This window comes from Nyctereutes procyonoides, unplaced genomic scaffold, assembly GCF_905146905.1.
Source record: "Nyctereutes procyonoides isolate TBG_1078 unplaced genomic scaffold, NYPRO_anot_genome, whole genome shotgun sequence".
Lineage (NCBI taxonomy): Eukaryota > Metazoa > Chordata > Mammalia > Carnivora > Canidae > Nyctereutes > Nyctereutes procyonoides.
The window spans coordinates 40188826-40216090 of NW_026575139.1; the positions used below are offsets into that span (position 1 = coordinate 40188826).

The 27265-nt window shown below is 45.2% G+C and overlaps 1 protein-coding gene and 1 pseudogene across 2 annotated transcripts; one reads left to right on the forward strand and one right to left on the reverse strand.

Moving 5' to 3' along the window:
* The first annotated feature begins 312 nt into the window (after positions 1–312).
* OTX2 (orthodenticle homeobox 2) lies at positions 313–4041 on the forward strand. Of its 2 annotated transcripts, none has more exons than XM_055304438.1 (3): positions 313–409; positions 1403–1578; positions 3421–4041. In XM_055304438.1, the coding sequence occupies exons 1-3, from the start codon at positions 313–315 to the stop codon at positions 4039–4041; spliced, it is 894 nt and encodes a 297-aa protein (XP_055160413.1). The 2 variants fall into 2 exon arrangements, with proteins under 2 accessions (XP_055160413.1, XP_055160414.1); XM_055304439.1 differs by having other exon boundaries at positions 1427–1578.
* Positions 4042–23336: 19295 nt separating this feature from the next.
* On the reverse strand, positions 23337–23672 carry LOC129495940 (60S acidic ribosomal protein P2-like; annotated as a pseudogene).
* Positions 23673–27265: the final 3593 nt, after the last annotated feature.

The following is a 27265-nucleotide window of genomic DNA, read 5'->3' on the forward strand; positions in this document are numbered from 1 at the left end:
TATCTGGTCTCTCTCCATCCCCTCTAGTTCCAGAGCAGCTGGGGGTGGGGGTGGGGGGTTGGTGGCAAGTCTTTTAAAAGCCTCTACCTTGCATAGCCCAGGCTCTTTTTAAGTTAGTGGTGGAACGTGGAAGAGCTGCCGCCTGCGAAGCAGTAAACCAGCACCTCTGTTTGTTTGTTTGCTTTGTTCATAGTTCAACTGCTCCAAACCCACACACCAAGGACCCTGAATCTGTCCACCCCCAGCAAAGCGAGACCTTCTGGCTGGGTCCCCCCAGTTTGGGCCGATTTTGCGCCTCCAAACAACCTTAGCATGATGTCTTATCTTAAGCAACCGCCTTACGCAGTCAATGGGCTGAGTCTGACCACTTCGGGCATGGACTTGCTGCACCCTTCGGTGGGCTACCCGGGTAAGTGAGCCTCGCTGCACTCCTGCCCTGCGGGGATGTGACACCCTTTCCCCCGGAGCACTGGGGCTGATGGTCTTGCTGCCCTACTCCGGCTCCAGGCGAAGCGTCCCCACTGGGGTTTCCTTCTAAGAAGCCGCCCAGAGCCACAGGACGTTTACCGGCCGGAGGGAAGGATAGGGGCCGGAGGGAGGAGGTGGATCCCGCAACACAAGCAGAAACTCCCAGCGCTCTATTCTTAATTGGAGTGAATGGGGGAGCCACACTGTGGTGGGGCAGGGGAGGAAGGTCACAGCCTCCACCCGTATCTCAAAGCCCAGTTTCTCGGAAGTGTCCTCTTGGAGAGCTGGGTCTCTCCTCCTAAATTCTCCTGCCCCGCCTGGGGTTTCCCCTCTGACCTCCAGGCCCGATGCCTCTAATCCCTAGAGGTGTGATTTGCCGTCGGTATGGGTGCTTTCCTTTCCGGTCAAATCTGTTTCTGTTTTGTTTTGCTTAAAAAAAAAAAAAATCCTCGTAGAAGTTTTAAATACGCCCCCATTTTAAGGATGGAGGAACAAAGGCCGTTGGGGCCCCAAAAACAAGGATCTCGAGTAGGATCGAGATTTCGCCCCCCTCAATCCGAACTGCGGGTCCTCTGGGACCCTTTGACTTGGGGAATGGATTTTTTTGTTTGTGTTATGGACTAGGGGATGGTTTGAGGGGTGTTTGGGTTTTGGCTTCCTTTTATTTCATTTGTTAGCCACCGAAGGGTCGCCCTGGCTGGAGCGATCTCCGACGTCAGGTGGAGTGGGGGCCTCACCTGGAAGGGACAGTGTGTGTCTTGCGACCCAGTGTTCGCTGGAGGAGCCGAGGCTGGGAAGGGCGGGTGGGGAGAACCCTGGTAGGCTCTGGGTTGGAGGGCTGGGAGGACGAGGGAAGTGCTGGGAGTGGGGGTTGGGGGAGTCGGAGCACCCGCAGAGACCCCTATGACTGAGAAACTGCTCCCCCACCCTAAAGGGCCCTGGGCTTCTTGTCCCGCAGCCACTCCCCGGAAACAGCGCCGGGAGAGGACGACGTTCACCCGGGCGCAGCTAGACGTGCTGGAAGCTCTATTTGCTAAGACCCGATACCCAGACATCTTCATGCGGGAGGAGGTGGCGCTGAAAATCAACTTGCCTGAGTCCAGGGTGCAGGTAGGGCAGATGTAGATAGAACCAACCTTCCCGACCATGCTGCCCCTCCCCTGAGCACGGTGTATGTTGAGGACCCAGGAGAATCCCACGTCTTAGGACCAAAAGGAAGGCTTGAAACTAAGTGCTCCATTAGAGGCCAGTAAACTCTTCTCCTAAGGCCTCTTCATATGCCTGATAATTCCTTGTACTCCATTTTGTTCCCCCACCCCATCCTATAAGCAAGAGCCTTTCAGCTTAGGTTGTAAGGCAAGACTGGCAATTTAGCTGCAGTTAAAAAAAAAAAAAAAACACAATTCTAGAGCTCTTGGGTCCCTAGCCAACAGAGGCCCAGTGTGGGCAGATTTCAAGGACAGTTACTTAATATTTTAATACTTCCCTTTCCCCATGTGGAAACCCTACCCCATTTTACCCCATTTTCATCTCTTTTAGGGGTGAAAGAGGCTTAGCTCCTGGATAGTCCCAATATTTTTACAGGTAAAGAAATGCAGTCAATGACTTGCTCAAGGTCACATGTCAATTGGCTGGTAGAGCCAGGCTATAAAAGCAGCTGGTGCTCTTGCCAAAGAAATTACACAATAAAAGGGTTTTCTTTGACTTATTTGGGATTGAGCAGAATTTGCTAGCTCTGAGCCATTCAGCAGATAAAATATCAATGCAATATCCTCAGTGACCCCCCCCCTCCCTCCTCTTTAACTAGAAATTAAGCTGGAGTGGGAAAGTGAACTCCCAACTTTTCTGAAATGCAAGCACCATACAGAGTTCTCTGGAAAGAACATTTAGCAACTAAACACACATACACACACACCTGGGACTCCCCTTCAGCTAGGACGCATCAGTTTGAACTTGCAAACCAGACAAAAGACTTTTCAAGTTTTGGCATCTTTGTGAGGCTTGACCTCAAGTCTTTACTGAAAGAAAATAAATGGCTCCGAATGATTGGTGGTGATATGCTCAGCCTTGGTGGCACAGTTAACCTGCCCATATATTGAGCTCATTCAAGAAGACCACTAAGGACTTGTTGCTCAGAAACCAGTTTCTCTCAAAAAAGGGTGGTAGTTTCTTTGATAGCCTCCTTCCCCTGACACCCCCCCCCTCCCCCATAAGCCAAACACTGCTCCTTCATTGCGGAACATGAACAGGGCTGGTAAAGAGAATCTTCAAAGTTGCAGGCAGAGGCTTAAATTGACAAGCCAGTGAACATAGTACAGGAAACTGAATCTGTGTGATGAGCGGCACTACCCTGCAGCCAGACTCGAGACTAGCAGAGAAGTCTGTCCTCAAGCTCAAAACAGACTATATACAAGTCCTTCCACTTAACGTAGAGAAGCTCTCAGCAAATAGTGCCTTTCAGACCTTCTTCTTCAACAAGATCGCTTCTCCTTGGAGCTTTCTTTTGTGAGTCTTTCAAGGAGAGGAAAAAAGGTAGAGTGACTAGCAGTTATTCCCCAAAAGATGGACTGCGCATTTTGAATTTACGCTAGTAATAACAGAATTGTTTTCCCTCACTTCTCTTGTGTTTCCCTCCAAATGAAATATATTATATTCTGCTGTAAGAGTGTTCCACATGCCACTGGTTCTGTGTGCACATTTTGTATTTGATGTGAAATATGAGAAAGGAAAATGAGAGGGAAATTTTTTAGCCACAGGATTTATTATTCTGGGCTAGAAGTCAAATGCTTTTAGATAGTATCCCCACTTTCTTACTATTCCAGAGGTATATATAAAAGCACCATAAAGTAGGATTTTAGTGGCAAGACAGATTGTCTGCTTAGCTCATCTATAACCTGGGAGCCACTCTTTCCTTATTTATACCATGTTAAAGAAATTTCTTTCCCTTTCAAGGTATGGTTTAAGAATCGGAGAGCTAAGTGCCGCCAACAGCAGCAGCAACAACAGAATGGAGGTCAAAACAAAGTGAGACCTGCCAAAAAGAAGACATCTCCAGCCCGGGAAGTGAGTTCAGAGAGTGGAACAAGTGGCCAATTCACTCCCCCCTCTAGCACCTCAGTCCCAGCCATTTCCAGCAGCAGTGCTCCTGTGTCTATCTGGAGCCCAGCTTCCATCTCCCCACTGTCAGATCCCTTGTCCACCTCCTCCTCCTGCATGCAGAGGTCCTATCCCATGACCTATACTCAGGCTTCAGGTTATAGTCAAGGATATGCTGGCTCAACTTCCTATTTTGGGGGCATGGACTGTGGATCTTATTTGACCCCAATGCATCACCAGCTTCCTGGACCGGGGGCCACACTTAGCCCCATGGGTACCAATGCAGTCACCAGCCATCTCAATCAGTCCCCAGCTTCTCTTTCCACCCAGGGATATGGAGCTTCAAGCTTGGGGTTTAACTCAACTACTGATTGCTTGGATTATAAGGACCAAACTGCCTCCTGGAAGCTTAACTTCAATGCTGACTGCTTGGATTATAAAGATCAGACATCCTCATGGAAATTCCAGGTTTTGTGAAGATCTGTAGAACCTCTTTGTGGGTGATTTTTAAATATACTGGGCTGGACATTCCAGTTTTAGCCAGGCATTGGTTAAAAGAGTTAGATGGGATGATGCTCAGACTCATCTTCCGATCAATGTTCCGGGAGGCATAGAAGGAAAAATGAAGGGCCTTAGAGGGGCCTACCAACCAGCAACCTGAAATGGACAAACCAGTCTACTTAAGAGCCTGTCATAGTTTTAGATCATTGGTTTTCCTGATTTGCAAAGTGATCAAAAGCATTCTAGCCATGTGCAACCAAATACCACCAAAAATAAACAAAACTAAATTGTGAGGAAAAGAGGGAAGGACATAGCCTTCTTAAGCAGAGGTGTTCCAGTGTTTTAGCCAATCCGTGGTTGAATCTTAGGAATGAACAGTGTCTCAAGCTCACTCACGTTTCATGACCAACTGGTAGTTGGCACTGAAAAACTTTTCAGGGCTGTGTGAATTGTGCGACTGATTGTCCTAGATGCACTACTTTATTTAAAAAATAATGTTCATAAGGAGTCAATATGTAGTTTAAGAGACAATCAGTGTGTGTCTTATATAAATGGTACATCTGTGGTTTTTAATCTGTGCTAGACTTCAAAACTGTGATCTCCTGTTATTGTATGCAACCTTGAACTCCACCTCTGCAGGGGTTCTTCTGTGATTAAATAGGTTATAATTATAAGCAAATTCAGAGCAACTGAGTACTTATCTAAAAAGATTACCTTTGGCTGGAGGTGAGCTGCACTGAAACTTTACAACAAAATGTCTCTGGACAAGGAGAGTGAGAGAAGAGAGACAAAAGGACACTAATTCATCTGTAATTTACTGTTGGTAAGCCTAGCAGTAAAGAGACATTGGTCAATTGCTCTGACCCTGATGAATTTATAAACTGAGATCATTGTCGTTTATGCTTGCAGATGTTAACTGGAAAAGTTATATATGCATAAACCTTTTCTTCCTGGATTTGGCAGATATGTATAATTATATTAAAATGGTTCTAGCACAACATTGGGTCCAGTTTAATTTTCTACCACTATTTATGGATGAGAAGCCCCCATTCAGCCTCTCCTTCCCCCAACATGTTTTTATTTAGGTCAGGGAGGAAATTAGCAAACTTTATTTTAAAAGCCTTTTTGGCTTTATGGATGAACTAGATAATGAGTGACTGTGGTATGTAAACTTTTTTTGTGACTTCCATCCGGACTGCTCTGAAATAGAACATAGCCTACCAATCATTAGGATCTTGCTCTACTTGCTTTTCTCTCCCTGCCACATACCATAATGATTTCTTAGGCACTTTATTGATATGTTTTAACATAGATCAATTTGTTTTTTAAGCGAGAAGGGAAGAACTGAAGTGCCTCAGAGAAAATGAGAATGACAAGAATTCCTTGTTTTTATTCTCTCATTTGATTAAGGGGATTTCTTTTTTTAACTTTCAAAAAAATCTGAGGTATACATGAGAGGGAATGTAATCAGAATCTGAAAGCAATTCAAGCAGAAATGATTTCTGAACAAAAGAGTTTCAGAAAAGTTTTAAAACCTATAATTTCAGTAGTTGAACATAAGGCATCCTGGTCAGTTTTGTTTTTGTTTTGTTTAAAGAAAGTGCTGGGGGGGGGGGAATAGGTCCCTTCTCCGTTCTACCTGCATTTTGTAAGCCAATCAGCAGAAAAGACAAATGAGCCAATGATCATGGTGCTCCTCAGGTAAAAGAAATATTTAATTTCATTTAAAACTCTATGCTCTTAAGTTTGACCAAAATTAAGTGACTCTTGATTGTAAATTTTTAAATGAACTTTAGCAGTTGCAACCATTTTGTTTTCTGGCTAATTTTTCCGTCCCTGGCTGTGCATGCTCTCTTGATCCCTACTTAATCTTGCCCAATAAGTAAACTGCTTTTGTTTTATTGCTAAAGGAAATGCAATAGTTTACAACCAACAACTGAGGCAAAGCTTGATGGCAAGATTATCCAGTACCGACTGATCATATTCACCCTACTGTAGTTTACACCAAGGGGAAATTGAGGCCCAAGAGCGGGAATCTTTGTTTTATGATTTTCCAGCGTCTGGGTCCAGTGCCCCCAGCTTTTCTCCTGCAACAGTAAAGCAGATCCAAAATAATTTCTCACGCTGCTTTTAGTTTTCAGAATGCTTCACAAAGAATCAGAAAAGACCCCCCCACACACCCCCTCCACCACCCCACACGCTAAAAATCCTAAGGACAAACCTGGCATGCCCAGCAAATAACGCGGTTTGGTTTCTCTCCCGTTACTGTAAAAATGAGGGAGGTTGGGAAGAGGCGTTGAGCACTCTCTGAAACTAATTTTTCCATCACCTTTGCACAACTTCGTTTAACAGACCACGGAGTCCAATCCCTTTGAATTGACGGCGAAGTAGAAACGGATTCCCCCTGTCTGCAGGCGAGGGAGGGAGGGAGAGGGAGGCGGGAGCTAGCGCCGCCTTAAAGCCAGCCGGGTGGATCGCCACTCTCGGGCCAGGCCCGGTTTGATAAAGTTAAGCCCAGGCAGGGCGCGTACTTGGGCTGGAGTGACGTCATCGTCTGAGGGCGTCGGGGAGCGACCTGCCGGGCGTGCGGGCAATTAACGCTCACCTGAGACGGGGGACGCGGGTGGGGGTGGGGTGGGGCGGGGGCCGGCCTCGCCGAGGTCTGCTGCTCGCACCTCGCATCCTACGCACGATTCTTGGCCCTTCGTAGTGCGCCTTTGGGAATGTGTTTCTAGCCTTGGCAGATCAGAGAAATCCAACCAAACCAAGTTCCGGCTCTCGAAACTTTTTAGATAACGGGCCTTCCCCTCAACTGCCCCGACCGCACCACCCTTTCTGCGTGTGTGTGGGGGGGTCCGCACCCCCGGCCCGGGCGACCCGCGGAGGACGGCGGCAGCCCCTGCCCGCGCCTGCGGGAACCGCGCGCCGGGCTGTGAGCTGTGCCCCGGGCTCTCCGCCCAGCCCCCGGCGACCTTTCCGAGCCGTCGCTCTGCGAGGACTCGGCCGGGAGGGGTAGTCGCCCCTGTGCCCTGCGAGCCCGGGGCGAGGCCGACGCCGGCCACGCTCCCGCCCCCCCTCGGAGGCCTGCGGGCGCGGCCCGGGGGACCGAGGACTCGCTCGCCCCTGGAGTCGCTCCCTCCCTCTGGTCGGCCGGAGGCTCAGGTCCGAGCCCGGGACCTCCGCGGGGCCGCAGCCCGCCGCTCCGCCTGGTCTTCAGGCCTCCCGGGATCCGCCCGGGGCGCCGCGGGCCGCAGGCCGCGGGGCAGGGTGCAGGGTCGGTGCGCGCCGCCAGCCCCGGGGGAGCGCGGCCTCCTCGAGCCGCGAGGTCGGGCTCCCGGGGGCGGGGTGGGGTGGGGGTGGGGGTGAGTGTGCGTGTGTGGTCCGGCCGGGAGGCGAGCACCCTGCGCCGGAGGGAACGAGGGCGAGGCCCGAGCAGAGCACGAGCCCGGGAGAGGGGGGCCGGGGGGGCGAAAACGGGCCTGAGGGGCCTCCGGCCTCCGGCCGTCCCCGTCCCCGTCCCCGTCCCCGGGAGGAAGCGCCGCAGACGCTGGGGCCCCTCCGGGCGGCGACGGGGAGGCCGCCGCCTGCGGCACCGCGGGGGCTCCCGCCGCCGGGGAGTCCAGCTGGGCCCGCCGTGGGCCGTCGCGGGTCTCCCAGGACCGGCAGGTGCCAGGAAGGCGGGCCTGCGGAAGGTGTGCTTGCGGTCCCCGGCTCTGAGCGGAGGCCTGCAGAGGGGCGCCTCGTACCTTCGACTCGACCCTTCCCTCCTACCCCTCTGCATTCCGGCTTTGAACCGAGGGCCCTGTCTTCCTTTCGGACCCGGGCGCAGCACTCCACGGCCCCGAAGGCTGCAGGCCCGGTCTGGAATGGGGAAGCGGCGCCTGTGGCGTCCCCGACAGCGCCGGGCAGCGCGCTCCGGCTACCCGCAGGGCCGGGCCGCCAGTCCTGTGGCCGCCCCCGCTTAACCAGAAGTGGGTATTCAGGCAGCCAGAGCCGACAAGCGCAACGCAAGTTTGAACCCGCTTCTAACACCCGGTGAAAACCTCGGTGTTGTTCCCGGGACAAAGCTGTAACCCAAAACCAGGCGTGCCTGCGTTAGGTGGTGGTTTACTGCATACAGAGACATGTTTTAATCATGCAAAAGAGAAAAACAAAGGAGTCAGGCAGGAGTCGGGCGCATCCTACACAAATGGAAGCTGACTTCGTACAAAACAACCCAAATGGAAACAGGCAGGGTCGGGCCCAGCCCCACGACAAGGGCCCTGCTCCTTGCCTTCCTTCCAAATCTTTAGGAAAGACAGATCTTTCCCTTTCCTACTACAAAAGGGTCCAAGCACAGTCACACATCTGCATGCCCAGCTCAACACACCTGTTTTTCGCTCCTAAACTGGCAACGCCCTGTAAGCCCAGCGCGCCCTGATAAAACCTGATCCCCCAGCCGCTCCATTTCCGCCCTTGGGTTAGCATGATAGGAAACACAGGGAGCCCCTGGGATGGAGAGAGCAAAACCCCAAACAAAACCCACCCGATGTCTTTCAGTATTAGGCTCTGAAACTGCACAGATTATGGGATTTGTCTCGGACAGAATTAACATTACATGTGAAACCATAGTGCTCTGGTGTATTGAGACACATTGTATAGGATTGCTTGGAGCATCTCTTCCTACTGCCTGTTAATAGCAATATGAGGCCTTGAAATCATACGTGTTTTTGTTTTTAACCTGATTAAAATAAAATTTAGGCACTGTTTGGAAGGACAGTTTTTCTGATGTAGGCAATTCGAAGGAAACGGAACCCAATACGGGAGATGGAGGAAGCTTCTGTATGCAAAAGTGGCTGGAGAGGAGAAGTAAGCAGGCAAAACGTCTGAAAGGCCTTCTTCTTTGCAGCAGCTCCCAAAAGCAAGGCAACACTCCCCCGCCTCCCCATTCCAAAGGGAATCTGTCAGATTTCCTCTCTTGCAAGCAAGCAGTGTGTTTTATATTTAAAAATCAACCTGCTGCCGACTGCAAACAAACAATAAGCAAATTCAAATAAAGGAGCCCTACCAAATCCAACCCATTTGGTCAAAGATAACTGCAGGTGCCTGAGAGGCCAGGCTATCACTGGGGGGAGGGTCGACTTCGAATTTTGTTTTTCTCCTAAAGGGAAAGTTGAACAGCATGAGGTCTATGACTCACTTTTATTCCTTAATCTCTCCCACTCTTTACCTTCAACTCTTAGTGGAAGGAAACAGGGAATTTGGGGTGGAAAACAACAACAACAACAAAAAAAAACCCAAAAAGGAATCCCACAGCAAATATAATGGTGAGTGCCCAAAGTTTGAACTGACTTCTGTTTCAGCACCACAAAGGAAAAAAAGCTGTGCAAGAATCAGAATCCTCTGCCACCCTCTCCTAGTATCCTTGTCTTAAGTTTGCCTACTGTGGAGGTGGGAAGGGGGCCTTTGGATTAAGGGTTTCTTAGTCTACTTGACATCACTAGGAAACACTTACAGGCTGAAGGTGTCTTCATAAATAAGATGCCAGTCTCTAGCAGCTATACCATTGCTGATATTTACCCCCTTGAACTGCCCATGATGAGACCAGCAAATCCCACCTTTGAAAGTCATAGGAGCAGCAGTTTGCTGCACCCTGCTACAGGGTCTGCTGCCCTTCACCCTAAATTCCCCAGGTAAAGGCCTGAAAGCACCCCTTAGAGTCAGCTTTTGGGTGAAGGCTCTCCCTTAGGTCCTTCCCCCAATCTCCCAACTGGAATCTCCAGAGGCCTGAGGCCACACTGAAATCTGAAAATCACTCATCCCAGCCTCTAGTTGTTAAAATCTGTTCCAAGAACCAATAGTCACATTTTAGGCTCATGGGCCATTAATAAAAATCTCCTTAACATTCAAATGGCTCTAAAACGCGTTGATGGCGGATTACTGGGGCCTAATGGACGTCATGTGTGACAACATGGTCCCTGAATAGCGATGTTCTGGAGTGGGTGTCTGACCACAGCTACTTGATTATCAGCTTACAGCCAAACCACATTTTAGCTGCGATGCTCTTAAGAGGAGGCGTTCTTCCCGACAGCAGAGCGGGAGTCTTCTGCGTTCTTCATTTAACCGGATTTAACAAACGCAAAGAGTTTTGGAAAGGGGAGGGGAAACGTGCCTGCAGGCAACAAGGTCACCTCCAGACGTAGGAGGGGCGGGTCGCCGGCCACTGCCCCTCCTCCCGGCTTTAACAGAGCGTTGCTGAAAGGCAGTGGTGCGGTCGCTAGAGGCCCGCGCCGGGGATGTGTGCGGGCGCCCGGCCCGGCCTTCCGCGCGGCGTTCCCGCGCTTCCCCGCCTCCGCGCAGCGCCCCCCAGGCCGCGGCCTGCCCGCCCCGACTAGGCCCGCAGGGTCCGGGGCGCTCCCGGGCGCTCCCGCCGGCGGCGCGGAAGCCTTCGGGCCCGGCAGGTCGCAGTCGACGGCGCCGAGGACGCCCGGGCAGGGGCCGCGCCGCGGGGGAAGGAGCGGGGTCGCGGGGTCCCGGGGTCCCGGGCAGATGGGGCCCCGCCCCCCGCCCTCGGCAGGCGCAGCCGAGGGTTCCGAACGCTGGGCCTCCCGCGCCTCCGCGGCGACCCCTGGAGAACAAGGCGAGTCCCGAGCACCGCGGGGAGGCAGCTTCGGGCCAGCCGCCAGGGGCTCCGGGACCACGACCCCGCGAGCCGTTCCTCCGACGGCAGCGGGCCTCGAACCCGCGGAGACGGAGGAGCGGGCTCGCGGCGCCGCTCTCGGAGGCGGCGGGGGGAGGGGAGGCCGCGGGCCGAGCGTCACGACGCCGCTCCGACCTGGTGGCCCACGTGGGCGCCCCGCGGGCCGCACGCCCCGCGCTGCCCCCCTGCCGGCGGCTCCGAAGCCCACGCTTCCTCCTTCCGGCTCCTCGTGGCCAGGAGGCGCGGGTCCGGGGCTGGCCTGTCCTTGGAGCCCGAGACCTAGCCCAGCCTCTGCCCCCGAGGCCGCAGCCGGCGCCATCCCCGGGGATGCGCCCCTCGGGGCCTGGGCGCCCGCTGCCAGCCCCCTCGGGTTCCAGCTGGAGGCCGGGTGCCCCGTGCGGGCACGTGCCCACGGCTGGTTAGCAGTGCTTTACACTAAGGGTGTACCTGTCGAGCGTTTCCTGAGTCCTCCTTGCCCACTGACCCATGCATGTTTGGTAACCTTTGAGTTATGTTTGGTTTGAGATTTCCAGCCATTCATTCATTCTTTTTTTTAGATTTTATTTATTTATGAGAGAGACAGAGAGAAAGAAGCAGAGACACACACACAGGCAGAGGGAGAAGCAGGCTCCATGCAGGGAGCCCGACGTGGGACTCGATCCTGTGTCTCCAGGATCATGCCCTGGGCTGAAGGCAGCGCTAAACCTCTGAGCCACCCCGGCTGCCCCCTGCCATTCATTCTTAATTGCTATTGCAAAGCTGAGGGATTTATTTTTTTAACACGGCAGGTGGGGGTGGGGGGTGGGGGTGGGGGGTGGATATTTTCCAGATTTTACACACACACACACATCCAAAAATGAAATTAGATAATTTTGGAATGAAGAATCACATTAATATTATAAATATTAAATTGATTCAAGTCTAATTGAGATGCATTTTTCCATAGCTCTTCTCACTGATTAAATTGATTTTATTTTTAATTTTAGTCTAAGTTGGCCACTTTGAAGCTTTAGAAGGCTAATAACTCAGTTTATTACTATCTTTACCAAAAATCATAGTAGCCTTTATTTAGTCTTAAAACTGATTATAGATAGGGCCCTTTGATCTTGAGATGGGAGAGAAGTAAAAAACTTGGTACAAACACACATTCTCCTTTTTCAAGAACAAATACTCGAATTGATTAAACCAATAATTTTGATTCCTGACCATTTTAAATGGGTTCAGTGTTTTCCCTTTTCCTTTTTTCCACCTTTTCCATATATATATATATATATATATATATATATATATATATATATATATATATAAAGGTATGGAGTGTATAATGCACACACTTTTATTAAGAGATGCCTGAGCTGATATATTTTTCAGAAATTCTTAACCTCTGGTTCAAACTTCCCTTTGGGGTGTCCACGGATAGATTTTAGAGAATGGGTAAATTTCCTCAAGTGTACAGAATACTTTTTTTGGTCTTTGTTCACTTCAATTTTTCTGGGTAGAAAATCAAATTGAAATTAAGGGCCATTGGTTTTTTATATGTTGTGAACCAATGGTGAACTCGGAGATGAAAACTTGTAGTTCTCACTAAAAGCTGGACAAGACGGCAGCCCAGTGAAATTTAGATCTACCCCTAACTTTTTGAGACCTTGATTTTTTTTTTAACAAAGTAATCTAAAAAATTCCTTTTATTTTTAAATCATATCTAGTTAGGCATAATTTGAATTATTGTCCATGAGGCTGTTTATGTAGAACACATTGTAAAATAACAGATGAAGTAAATAAGACTTATTTTTAATATCATCTACATGTGAAATGCAAAGTAGAAAATGTAAACAAATATTTTAATGATTCAGACCAAAAAGCCTCTTTAGCCAAAACAAAACAATCAACTATAATAACAGCAAAATATTACCTGGGCCTGATTTAAAACTTCAGAACATCTAGTGTGAATTGGATCTCTCTCTTTCTCTTCATGCACATATATAAATTTAGTATATCTAGGTTCTCAAATTTTTCTGTTGAAAGGTTTTTCATTTTCCTTAAAGTTTAATGATTGTCAAAGGTGGATGAAATAATAGGTAAAGGCCGGGGCGGGGTGGGGGGGGATTCTGACCGTATCAGGAGGACATAGCCACAACATCCAGGTAAGGAATTCAAGGGCAGGTGGTATAGTCACCTGTAGGGAATCCAAGGTAGAATTTAAATTAAATACTCAGAGACCTGTCTTCAGAATCCCAGATCTAGCCCATTGCCCCCCATCCCCACACACACAACTCCCCAGTTTACTTCCAGCCTTGTCTGAGAGGATATCTTCCATTAGTGCAAGAGGAAGCATTATCTATGGGTTTATTTAGCATTTGATCTTTGCGCAGAGGCTTCCATTTAGAGTAACCATTGCAGCTAAGATTTGGATCTGGTCCCTAAAATAGCCTGAACCGAGCAACCTCAGGCAAGTAGACGCTAGATACTAGCAATTTATTTCATATCAGCTCCCAAGCCATCACCAGATGATAACAACCCTTGGACACCGTTAATCTCTGCTTGACTCAAACTGGTGACCGCAAGGTGAAAGGCAGGGCGTTATCTCTGAGCAATTCATGTGGCCTTCCACAGATTGCCAGTTGGGCCAATACAATTGAAGCCTCTTCTCCAGTGGTTACTTTAAAATTTCATATCCAAAGTCTTTGGTCTTTGTTGGACTGGAAGGTAGGAGGGCTTTATCAAGGAAAATGCCCGAGGGCCAAGATGTGGGAGCTTAGAATCCAATACAAATTAGAAAGGTTGAAAAGGTAACTGTGTTTTTCCTGCCCAAGAAACTTTAAACAACATCTCTGTGACTATGGCTAGAAAAAGCCTCTGGAAGTGATTTTTTTTTTTCCAAACAGTAGAGGGAAAATGCACATTAAAAAATAAAAGGCAAAGTACTATCTAGAATTGGTTTTATTGTTTTGAAAATGGCTTTATTTTTGCAATCTGGAAGGTCAGCTCAGATCACCATATAGTCATTCGATATCATTTCAGAGCCAAAAGGGGCAGCAGAAAGCAGGGGGAACAGTGGAGAAAAAAGGAAATGGATGTACTGGTGAATGAAAGCTGTGTGCGGGTGCCCAGAGGGAAGCCAGGCTAAGGGACCTGCAGGCAACTGCTAACTATTTGCACTTTTCAAATATGCAGAGGGAACAGTTTTAGCCTCATATCCCAGGGTACTCAGCTCTAGCCTGAAGTCCTAGAAATGTGCCTTTACTGCTTGGTGGAATTATTTTGCCTCTGCTACTCCAATATCCTAGTCGTAATCATTCTATTTGATTTTGCTAGGTGGCTCTGGAAAGGATTGATGGATAAAAAAAATTGAGAGGTTTCAAAAATACTACTGCTATTTTAATAATATGTTGTTTAAGGTCCATGCGTTGGAAGTGGGTTGTTGTGGGTAAAAGTAAACACGAATTATTCTAGATATTTTTAGCAATAAGCTCAGTTGGACAGGATCAAAGATCAGCTTGACACATGCAGAATTTCAATGGGTCAGCAAACAGTGTCACAGAGACATCCCATGATGTTGTTCCATAACTTCATTCCTAGACCTTTTGTTTGCTGACCTAGCTTTTTAAATTAACTGATATCTGCAAATCCTACTCCATTGTTTGGTATCTTGTCCCCAAAATGATACACTAAATAAACAAGCCCAAGTTATGATTACTAATCTTAGGATGGCTGCATTGTATACAATTGGTAAAGGGATGCCCCTTAGGATAAAAAGTCACCAGTTGATAAAAGTGGTGTATTTTGTGACGATGGAAGATTCTTTAAGCGATTGTGGGGAAATAGGGCATGGAATAAACAGTGAAGTCTTGTTACTGCTTAAAACTGGCCTTGGCTCGGTATCTGACATAAAAGGAATCACAGCATTTGCCTGGTCAAGCAAGAGGCAAAGCAAAATATGTTTAGATATTTGGAGGAGATTACAATTTCAGAACTATCTCTCCTTAGTATCTGTCTGCTTCATAAGAAGTGGTCTGGATAGAGTCTAGAGCCTTAATAAGAGGAATGTTCTCTTGGTCTGGTGCTGCCACATTTTCATAATGGTAATGAGGAAGGTTGGATCAATCTCCCATATTGAAATGATTTGCATGTATCTTAATGGAATCAGCAGAACATTGGAGTAGGTGATTTACTCAGCCTTTCAAGGATCTATCGAAATTGGCAAATTTACTGCTTTCCAGAGGTCAGTTTTTTACTGTAGATCTAGAACTTTTACATTTATGTGTTTCACTGATAACTTGTCTATCTGGTGCCAACAGAGGCCTTTCCTTGTGGAGGTGCAGCAAGATGTTCATCCTGCTGAACATCTTGAGCTTTTTTCTGAGCATTGGTTAATTTTAAACTCAACTTCACATACAAACTGGGTTGCTATGGTGGTGGCAGAGGTAGAAGGAGGTATCCCTGGCTCTCATAATATTGTAGAAACCCTCATACAACATTAATAAGTAGATGTGACTTCCGGCTGCCTTAAAAAGTATAAGCCAATACATATTATTTGTTATTTGTGAAATTAACCCCTCATTTCAACAGGAGAGTAGTTAAGGATACTGGGAAAGCATTCAGGTTTAGAATTGGATTGTCTCTGTGCAGCCCGGGTGGCTCAGAGGTTTAGCGCCACCTTTGGCCCAGGGCGTGATCCTGGAGGCCTGGGGATAGAGTCCCACAACGGGCTCCCTGCATGGAGCCGGCTTCTCTCTCTGCCTGTGTCTCTGCCACACCCCCACACCCCCGTGTCTCTTATGAATAAATAAATAAAATCTTAAAAAAAATTGGATTGTCTGGATTTGAACCCAGATTCCTCTATAAGGAAGTAGAAATATCTTATAGAAGTAGATATTTTCCCTTATGAAGACTATCTAACAACCCCTCTGCGCCTTAGTGTCCTCATCTGTAAAACAGGAAAAATAATAGTTTCTACTTCTCTTATTGTTGTGAGGATTAAAGCACTTAGCTCAGTGTCTGGTGGGTAATAGGTACTTAATCCATGTCCCCTGTTACCGTTACCACCATATTGTCATTGTCATCAGTCTCTGGTCAGCAAAACTGAGCCAGAGTCAGCATCCTTGATGAACTAACATGGACTCTACTCATTCTACTAAAAGGACAAGAACACAGATATAGGAAGAATGCAAGAAGAGTGATCATATAATGTTGTATAGTATGTATCAAACTATAGATGTAGCCTAACTGCATGGTTAAATTCATTTTGCATTGTGTTTGCCTTTGTCACAAAAAGTCTTTGCTTTTTGTTCAACAGTCGAAGAAACCGTAAGGATTCTGAAATCTGCAAATATATTTGGAAAGAAGGAAGTAAGAGCAAAGACAAACCTGACAAGGAGGTCAGGGTATAACAAAACAAACCACCCTGCTATCTTTAAATCATACTTCTATTCCTCTCCATGTAAGATTTTAAAAATATTTATCCATTATTGCACATAGCTTTTTGTTCCAGTTCCAAATTCTCTGAACCCCAACGTGCTCTCACTATTGTTGAGAATACTCCTAGCATCTTTATTCCCACATACCGTAGGTTAATTCAGGCTGTGGGCAATGTTTATTGCCTCCTCCTCCTCTCTGAAAATGCTGTCAAAACATGACTTTAATTTCTTTTTAAGTGTAGTTTAAACAAGGCTGCCAACACATTTCACAATTTTTCCCCTAAACATCGCATTTAACAAGAAAAGTGAGGTAAAGTTGTTTAGTAATAAAATAATAAAGACCTTGTAAATTGGGCCCTTGGTTTAAAAAAAGAAGAGAATAATTGGGAATTAAAAAAAAAGCTTTATGCAAATCAACTAGTATGGATGATGGCAGAAGGAGAAGAGAACAGGGTAATGAATTTGTTCAAATGAATTTACTGAAGACGGCAATTCAGATCTCTAAGGAATTACAGAGAAAACGAGTAAGTGGCTAGAGGGGCTGATATCTCAAGAAAGCCTGAATAGGCAAAATGGACCACGTTTCCAAAGAGCAAAGCTTTAGTCATCAGCTTCCACAGTTCTTCAGGTCTGTGCAATTTGTTTAAAATTGCAAAATCAAAACATGTCTCTGAGTGCGCGGACAAGGAGGCAAGACCTCCTCTGTGATGTCTGCGACGGAGCAGGGACCAGACAACCACCTGCAAGTGCCTGGAAAGGCATCACCCATCAGAATTGTCCAGGGTCATCCCAGAAATCTCTCGGTGATGATACCTCAGATGCTGGGGAGGAGTCGCTCACGGGAAGTGATACAATCTCCAGTCAGGAGCATTTGAAGCCAGGAAAGAGATCTCCTAACGAAGCCTTGGGAACTGTCCAGCGTCAGCAGAGAGCTCCACTCGTGGCTAAGTGACCTGTTAGGTGAGAATTTCCACCTACAGTGTACCTAATTGTATGCTTATTAAACACCACTCTTCTTTTTCAATTCTTTTTGACAGTTATGACAATAATGGTGTTATTGCCAAAGGGATTTTAGTAGGTTCATATAGATTTGCATTTGTTCCGTGAGGAAATGTTAGTTATTTAATAAGAGCCGGTATATGCCTTGGAGACACTTCAGCTTTGACCTCTTCAGGAGATTGAAAGAATAACCAAGCACATTGTAGCTTCTCGTGCCTGCTGTAAATTTCTCTGAACAGCAGACGCTAACTGCATTACTAACAATTATACGAATAATAAAATCATAATATTTTTCTGGCCCCAGAGACATGAAAACGGATATTAGAATGGCTACAGGAAAGGATTCTCAGGTGTCAGACTTAAAAAATTAAGCTTCCATTTAAACCTTCATTAGGATTTAGGAAAACTTGGGGATCCCTGGGTGGCGCAGTGGTTTGGCGCCTGCCTTTGGCCCAGGGCGCGATCCTGGAGACCTGGGATCGAGTCCCACATCGGGCTCCTGGTGCATGGAGCCTGCTTCTCCCTCTGCCTGTGTCTCTGCCTCTCTCTCTCACTGTGTGCCTGTCGTAAATAAATTTAAAAAAATTAAAAATAAAATTAAAAAAAGGATTTAGGAAAACTAGGACCATCACAAGATATATCTATTCATTCAGTAACTATCTGAGGGTCTTCTCAGTACCAAGCACTCCCCAGGCACACAAGGTTTCATGGAATTCACATTCCATGGACCTCATATTCGTGTTTATGGGAGAGACCATACTGCTGGGTATGGTCTCTCCCATAATGGGAGCTGAAACTTCTGAGTCTAATGGAAAATACTGGTGGGTTTAAAGATATATGGAAACGTATGTGACACTAGAAGCTTTATGGTTTGTTGGTACTCTAGTGAATGAGAACACATATTTTCGAAACACATCTGCATAGAATTCAGATGTTCTAATGAACGGAAGTGGTTTGTGATGCTACACACTCTAGCCCCGCTGGGTGTCCTGGGCATGTGAAGGATGGTTGGAGCACAGGAGATACTCCATACTGAGAACATACGTGGGTCCTAGGGTCTGTGGCTGCTGAAGCTCCATATGGTGTCCTGTGTCCTGGCCTTGTTGTGTGACAGTTGCTGCTAACAAGCTTGGCTTTGGCTTGAACGTCTTTGAAACTAACCCCTCCTTTACCCTCTCCAATTGGCTCAATCAAACCAACTCCTTAAAAATCAGGGCTGTTAATGGAATGGCCAAAGTGTCACGGGATAGGCAAAAGCAATCATTTAGTGTTTTCTACAGACATACTGATTGTAAATTAAAGAAAGGCCCTTTTGGAAAAGACAGCCCATTAAGAGACCACTTAATGTCTAATTACATGCAGTTGGAAACTCTGCAGAGTAGCAGCACAGCCAAATGGCATCAAAATCTAAGACAGACACAGTGGCTGGTGCAGAGTTTCCTTTTGAGTTCCAGGTACAAAAATTCAAACCTAGAGTGGGGTGTTCTCACACTCCAAGGCTACCATAATACTTAATTATTACTGTCCCTGTGGTGTAATATGATCTTGGAAAATGTCACACAAGAATTCCTCCAAATTGTTTGTTTCATTACTCTTCCTCCTCCTCCCTAGTTTCTATTTCTTGGCTCTGTTCTTTTCTGTAGTTGCCATTCTCTCTCTTTCCTCCCTCCAAATGGCATTGTGATGTTGAATTCACCAGGTGTGCAAACTTCCTCCCTCAGCTGACACTTCTTTGGCAGAAAGCACAGGTAGCCCAGCAGGTATTGTCAGGGTCAAGTTAAAAAATAACAAAACCTGCCAATGCAGATTTTCTTCTCTTAGTGCCTGGCATCAATGGGCTTGCAAAAAGACTGCTGTGGCTTTAATATTTCCCTTTTTATGGCTGGCATGAACTTGGCAGTCCATCTGCAGCTCACCACCTTTCTCCCACTCTGTCTTCTCAGAACCAGAGGATGGCCAGCATTCCTCTTGGTCCTAAGGCGGGGGTGGGGTGGGGTGGTAGGGACAGGAGCAGAATGAAGAATGGCATTACTGTATTTAGAAAAAGTTGACTGGAACAAGTACTACCATTAGGTCTCAATTTAAACCCCAGTGGTCAGTGTTAAGTCCTTGATTCAGCAGAAGTGAGCTGGATTGGTAAAATATTGGAGGTGTTTAACCTCTGCAGTAGTCTTCTAAAATTTAAAACCAGCAGGAAACGTGGTACTATCAGTGGTGAGTTACACACCAAGTGAGTGCCAAAGTTCTTACCTGCTAGCTAAATTTAGAAACTGATTGCAAGAGAAATGGTACCAGGGTTTTGTTTTTGTTTTCTTTCTAAATTTATTTATATTAATTCATTTAAGTAATCTCTACACCCAAGGTGAAGCTTGAACTCACAACCACACATGATCACGAGTCACACGCTCTTCCTACTGAGCCAGCCAGGCGCCCCTGTTTTCTTTTTTATGGTCTAGTGTTAATCCCACTAAAAATAATCCTACTGGGGAAAAAAGTAGATATATGTACTTTAAGCAATCAGACTTGCTACAGATATTAGAAAGCTGTGTCTGAGAGGGAGTCCCCACATTGTTCCCAAGTCTTCCTCACGTGGTACGATTGGCATTGACATTCTTGAACCTTGTCAACAGCCAGTGCTCCCAACACACTGTTAGATCACAATGAGGTTGAATGATCAAATCAATTTACGAGATGACTTTCTATACATGTTCATATTTCCTTTAATAATACAGTGGGGTTATACTTATTCTTTAATTTAGTGTGCAAATCCCTGTTTCTACTATGTCAACTATGGGGCTGGCCTTGTTCACATTTGAAATTCCTGAAGGAGGTATGTGTGAGAGAGGGAGGTGTGTGTCTCCCTCTGACACTTTTCTGCTCTAAAACATGTGGAGGTGTGGATACCACAAGATATCATTCTGCTGCCTGCACCAGTAGTAAAGAAAATCCCAGTGTACTTTAGGGTGCAACACTGACCAAGATAGGGGGTAATAATCTTTCATTCTACAAGAACAGATAGGCATTCTGCTAAGAAATAAAATGGTTAATATATTTAGAATAATCACTAATACTTATTAGATAGTATTAAAAGCTTCTGGTCCATGAAGCCATTAAATTTACATCAAACATCTAACCAACTAATTATAATATTAATGGGGAAAGAAAAAAGTATGTTGCAGAACTTTTTATTAATTTATTTTTTTTACAAAAATAGCATTGCTAGATACAAAATATTATCTATGTTTAAACATTCCAGACACGAGGCAAGTGATTGCATTGTCAGGGAAAATCGGCCTCCCCTCAAGTTAATGGCTGATATTATGATGCTCTAAGCCCCCATTAGCTATCCATTCTGATCTCAGATTAATCGGGCACAGCCATGAAACTGGGATTGGTTGTTGTCTCCATATTACCAGTTTCAACTGCAGAAGATGACCAGTAATCACTTTATCACCGAGTACAGTAGAAGTCAGGGAGAGATGGTAATTCACATCTACCAGCATCATATTCATATATATGTGTGTGTGCACAAGTGTGTAACACATACACACACACACTTGTTTATTTGTTGACTTTTCATGTGTCTGTCATCTCACTGTAGAAGATGAAATTTTCACTTTAAATTTATTTTTAACCCCTCGGTACTCAGTCCAGGACTTGGAATACAGCAGGTGCTTAATACAAAGAAATTGTTGACACATTATGATGATTCTAGCAACCAAAAGCAAGGCCAGAAGGCATTTATCTGTCTGTTTTGTACCCTCTCTACCTTGATAGACCCCTCACTTTGCTCTCTTATCTACCCATCCTGTTTTCTCCTACCTTCCAGTCTGTTTGTTCATGCTGGTATTAAATTTAGTTTCTAGAAACCAGATCTGTAACATATAAGGGCCACAGGGTAGAGGCTTCCCATCTTAGCCTGGCATTTATGGTCTACAACAGTGCTTTTCAAACTTTAATGTACATACAAATCATCTGGGGTTTTAAGAATGCAGATTCTGGGATCCCTGGGTGGTGCAGTGGTTTAGTGCCTGCCTTTGGCCCAGGGCGCGATCCTGGAGACCCGGGATCGAATCCCACGTAGGGCTCCCGGTGCATGGAGCCTGCTTCTCCCTCTGCCTATGTCTCTGCCTCTCTCTCTCTCTCTCCCTCTCTCTGTGTGACTATCATAAATAATAATAAAAAAAAAGTAAGAATGCAGATTCTGATCTGGCAGTTTAGGGATGAGGCCCAATAATTTGCATTTTATTTTATTTTTTAAAGATTTTATTTATTCATTCAGGAGAGACACACACACACACACACACACACACAGAGAGAGAGAGAGAGAGAGAGAGAGAGAGAGAGAGAGAGGCAGAGACACAGGCAGAGGGAGAGGCAGGTTCCATTCAGGGAGCCGACGCTGGTCTTGATCCTGGGTCTCCAGGATCACACCCTGGGCTGAAGGTGGCGCTAAATCGCTGAGCCACCCAGGGATCCCTCTGCATTAAAAAATTTTTAAATATTTATTTATTTTAGAGAGAGAGTGTGTGTGAGTACACAAGCACGAGTAGGGGGTAGGAGGAGAGGCAGAGGGAGAAGCAGACTCCTCTGAGCAGGGAGCCTTCCAGGACCCTGAGATCATGACCTGAGCTGAGGGGAGACATACTCAACTGAATGAGCCACGCAGGTGCCCCAAGAATTTGCATTTTAAACAATATCTCACACCATGTGGATGCTGCAGGTCCTGGTCCCACATTTTGAGTGGCAAGTTTCTACAACACTTGGCCAGGCCCAGGTGTTAAATGTTTTTTGAGCTTCATTTCAATTCATTCCCTATCCTGTAGCCTATATTCTAGCAAAACTGTTGTTCTTGGCATTCCTTGGCAATTCTCCGACTTGTGCTTTGATTCACGTTATACCCTTTCTGCCTGCTAAACCATTACTCATCCTTCCAGACAGCTCAAATATCACCATCTCTGTGAAGACTTCCAGCTCAGCTGCCGCCTCCTTGGCCAGCTAATCCCTCTGTCTACCAAGTTCTCACAGCACTTTGCTAGTACTAATGTTTAGCACTTATTACAAGTTATCATAACTGTTTGTTTACATGATTGTCTTTCCAGCTAGACCATGAGCTACACAGGGCAGGGGGCCAGCCAAGCCTTAGCCATCTTACAGTCTCAGCACCGTATAGCACACGCAATAGTTCTTTAATAAATACTAGTTGAGTTGAATTGAATGGATTTTTCATTATCAGTCTTCCGCAGAAGACTTTTAATGATGAATGTTTTGAGACAAAAAGATATCTTGACAGAATTGAAAGGGAAGTCACAGGGGATCATTGACATTAAATGATAATTAAAATGCTGTAACTAACTCATCTAATAAAATAGGCACCCAGCCACTATTTTGTTGACGTTAAATAATAATTAAAATGCTGTAACAAGGGATCATAGTCATTATGATAAACCATAATTATATTAATAATTAATATTAATAATCAATAATATTACTAATATTATCATCTGTGATAATAATTGATTATAATTATTATTGATAGCTATTATTTATCTACTGGATGATGACTATGTACCAAGCACTTGCTAATCATTTATATATATATATATATATATATATTTTTTAAAGATTTTATTCATTTATTCATGAGAGACACAGAGGCAGAGAGAGGCAGAGACACAGGCAGAGGGAGGAGAAGCAGGCTCCATGCAGGGAGCCTGATGTGGGCTTCAATCCCAGGACTCCGTGATCATGCCCTGAGCTGAAGGCAGATGCTCAACCGCTGAGCCACCCAGGCATCCCTAGACATTTTTTTTTTTACGACCTATTTTTAGGTAAGTATAGACACAGAATTTTGAGGATAGATCCAATGCTGCATCCCCAGGAAATGATAGAGTTGGGATTTGAAACCCAACTCTTGGATCCAGGCCATGCTCTTAGCTATTTTTCTGATGCTGGAAGGATAGACTAGTTCTAGGGCTCTGCAAAGTATGCTTCCTAAAGCATTCACCAATTATATGTACTCTAAATGCAGTGAGATTTCCCTCCAGGGCAGGCATCCTAGGCCCTTTCCCTGCTTTGGACTCCTTTGAGAGTCAGCTGATACTTATAGACTCTTCAGAACATTAAAAAAGTTTTCTTCTTATGTAAAAAGGGTTTTATTTGCAGGAGAATGGGACCTAATGGAACAAGTCAAATCTCATGTCATCGACTGACTCCCTGACGACTCCTTGTCTCTTCTCCTCTGTGATCACTGGAGTGGAACCAACTGCAGGAGCTGCACATTCTGGGAGAGCAGGGACAGCCACAGCGCCCCCAGCAGGCAAGCTGGCCAACTCGCCAATACCCACGGTGATGACATTTTCACTACTCTCCTATTCAACTCACTGATGACTTTGTTGAGAGGGTCATCATCAGCCTCCATGCCCACACTGTCCAAATCTTCTTGATGCCCTGGGCACTGGATGGGGCATTGCCCCCAAGGATGCCAGCAGGTAGGGGGCCACGTAACGCATCTTCGGGGACAGGGACTGAAGGGCTCTTTTTATTTTTAAGATTCTACCCCCAATCTGGAGCTTGACCTCACTACTATCAAGAGTCGAATGCTCTACTGAGCAAGCCAGCCAGGCCCTCCCCAGAACTTTTTAAAAAATATTTTATTTATTTATTCATGAGAGACACAGAGAGAGGCAGAGACATAGGCAGAGGGAGAAGCAGGCTTCCTGCTAGGAGTCTGATGTGAGACTTGATCCCAGGATCACCAGATCACACTCTCAGCCAAAGGCAGAGACTCAACCACTGAGCCACCCAGGTGCCCCTCCTCAGAACATTTTTAAATGCATTACAAATATCTAGAATTGGGGCAGCCCGGTGGCTCAGCGACTTAGCGCCACCTTCAGCCCAGGGCGTGATCCTGGGGACCCGGGATTGAGTCCCACGTTGGTCGCCATGCATGGAGCCTACTTCTCCCTCTGCCTGTGTCTCTGCCTCTCTCTCTCTCTCTCTCTCTCAATGTCTCTCATGAATAAATAAATAAAATCTTAAAAAAACTTGAAATATAATGAAAAACATTTAAAAAATAAAATAAAACATTAAAATATGTAGAATTGCAAAGGAAACCAATTAATTGAATATGGTTATGAAAATAATAAAAAGTTGTGATATAGTAATACGTGCCTTTATTAATGCCTTAAAAATAAGATCTAGCAATTAGTCTAATAATGACTTCAATTCTGAAGTATTGATGGGCCTAAACAATATTTTGAGATATCTGCAACTATTGAAATATGATAATATCTGTGATCTCTATTCAAGACGATGTCACAGGCACTGCTCTGAAGTTTGGTGCTTGTATTCATAATGGAAAAAAATTGCTAAATTTCTATAAGAATCACAATTAAAGATGTGATTTTTTTCTTCCATCCAAATTCATGGGCCACTACCACCCACCTCCTGCCCCTGAACTCTATGTACAAACATTTGGTATATGTATATGTGGGGGCTGATCCTATGAACTTCAGATTAAGAATCCACGTTCTAGAGAGGCAGAATTTTCTGCTTTTTTGAAGAGGTTGGAGTACTCAGAGGTAGAAGTGAGTTAGGTGGAAAATAATTGTCATGTGCATAGAAATGGCACAAAGTTGGTGACAAGAGGTATGTAGCGAAGGGATATAATAAGAAGAGGGAGGAGAAACCTGGCAGCTTCTGAGCTTTGTAATAGGTAAGTAGCTCTTCCTTTGTGGAGTTAACTCAGAGATTTTCAAAAGAGGATGGTGAAGGAATACTTGAAGGAATCTTAAAGTGTACATACAAGTCTTAACAATTAGAAGAAATTCTGTTGCTGTCCCCAATAGAAAGAGACATTGTGTTGTTACTATACTGAGGAGCACAAAGGGATCTGTGCCTGCAGTGGTTATGTGAAGGTAAAGTGGGCAATGTCCCCATCTTCCTGAACTATATAGTGATATGTAGCAAGGATCATAAAACCCACTACCCTCTATCTGCTTCAACTGATTCAAATGGAAACAAATGACACAGTGTAAACCCTAACCTAGTATATATCTTTATCAACTTTGAAGAGATAAGCAATCCAAAGCTTGGAGGCACAGTTGGTATTTTGATCACTCAAAATTGCAAGTTTGTCATTCTAATGGTATCAAATGCCTCTATTTGGCATTCAAGTACTCTAAGATCTAATTGCTTTTTTTTTTTCTTTTAGGGCCTGTGTCCTTTTCTCATGAACTTTACAGTCTTGGCAATTACACCTATCAAAATTCTTTGCCCACTTCCAGTTTATTCTTCTTTAAATTTCAACACCAATAATGCCCTTTCTCTTATCGCAATCCAAAAATCCTACTCATCCTTTTTTTTTTTAAGATTTATTTTTTATTTAAGAGAGAGAGAGCACACACAAGTGGGAGGGACAGAGGAAGAGGGAGAGAGAATCTTCAGCAGACTCTGCAATGAGCATGGAGCCCCATATGGGGCTCAATCTCACGACCATGACCTGAGGTGAAACCAAGAGTTAGATGCTTAACTAAGTATGCCATCCCGGCACCACCCCCCCATTCCTTTAAGGTTCAACTCAAATTCTCCCTCTTTAATACCATTTTATCTTTATTTCTCTTATGATATTTAACTTTCTTTGTTGATACTATGGACATCAACAGTTGTGGCTTTTGAAGAAAAACCATGCTAGAAAAAATGCCTGATGATGGAAGGAAAAGCAGAATAGAAAGTAAAAAATAATACTTATGGCTTTGGATAGTTCTATATCAATAGAATACATGAGTATATGAGTAATAAAGTGAACTTAGAGTATTAACCGAGTTTGTAAATGTAATTGCACAGTTATTACCCTAATGGTAATAATAGGATTACAAATAGAATGTGGCAAGTAAAAAAAATACGTATATTTGATTAAGAAATTAAAACATTTCCATTAGAAATGAAGTATAATAAGATACATAGGGCAGCACCAGTGGCGCAGTGGTTTAGCGCCGCCTGCAGCCCAGGGCGTGATCCTGTGGACCCGGGATCGAGTCCCACGTCAGGCTCTCTGTATGGTGCCTGCTTCTCCCTCTGCCTGTGTCTCTGCCTCTGTGTGTGTGTGTCTCTATGAATAAATAAATAAAATCTTTAAAAAAATAAATAAAAAGATACATAATTTATATTAGCTTGGAGTGACATGATCAGAGGTGTCTCCTTATCATGATGACTGTGGTAGTAGCTGAAGGATGAATTATAGCTAAGAGAGATTTAAAGTAGAAAGATCAGTTGACCAGCCATTTAAATGGGGCACCTAGCTGACTCAGTGGGTAGAGCATGTGACTCTTGATTTTGGGGTCAAGAGTTCAAGACCCACTCTGGGGGTAGGGTTTACTTAAAATTTTTTAAAAATAAATAAATAGTTCAAGTGAGACATAATAAATACCCACTTAAGACTTTAGGGTTTCACATCTAGGTGCTTGGGTGTATACAATGACATTCTTAAAAAGAAAACATAGAAAAGGATTTGGGGGCATGTGGTGGCTCAGTTGATTGAATGTCTGACTCTTGATTTTGGCTCACATCATGATCTCAGGGTCATGAGATTGAGCTCTAAGGTGGGCTCCAAGCTTAGCAAGGAGTCTACTTGAGACTTTCTCCCTCTCCCTCTGCACCTCTCCCCACCGCTATGTGTGTATGCTCTCTCTCTCAAATAAGTAAATCTTTTTTAAAAAATGATTTGGGAGGCAGTTGCAGGAAAAGAATGGTTTGGGCTCTAAAAGCTATTGGGTTGAAATGCAGGAAAAGTGAGAACTTCCCAATCAAGAAATAAATGCAACTGTAGACTGAATTTGTAGAACTGCAATGTCCTGATCATAATTGCAGAACTGCAACCAGGTCTGGGTTCACTTTACGAAGGAGTTTGAAAAATATGGTGACTTGCAAATTCTCTCAGTTGAAGAATGCTGGAGGAAGTTTGGAATATTTAGTGAATAGGGAGGATTTAATCACTGCTTTTACATATGTGAGGCATAGGAAAAGTAAAGAAGGAATTAATTATATTTTAGAGCGAAAGGTGGTGGGAGTGGTGTAGATAGAATTACAAGGAGAAAATTTTTGA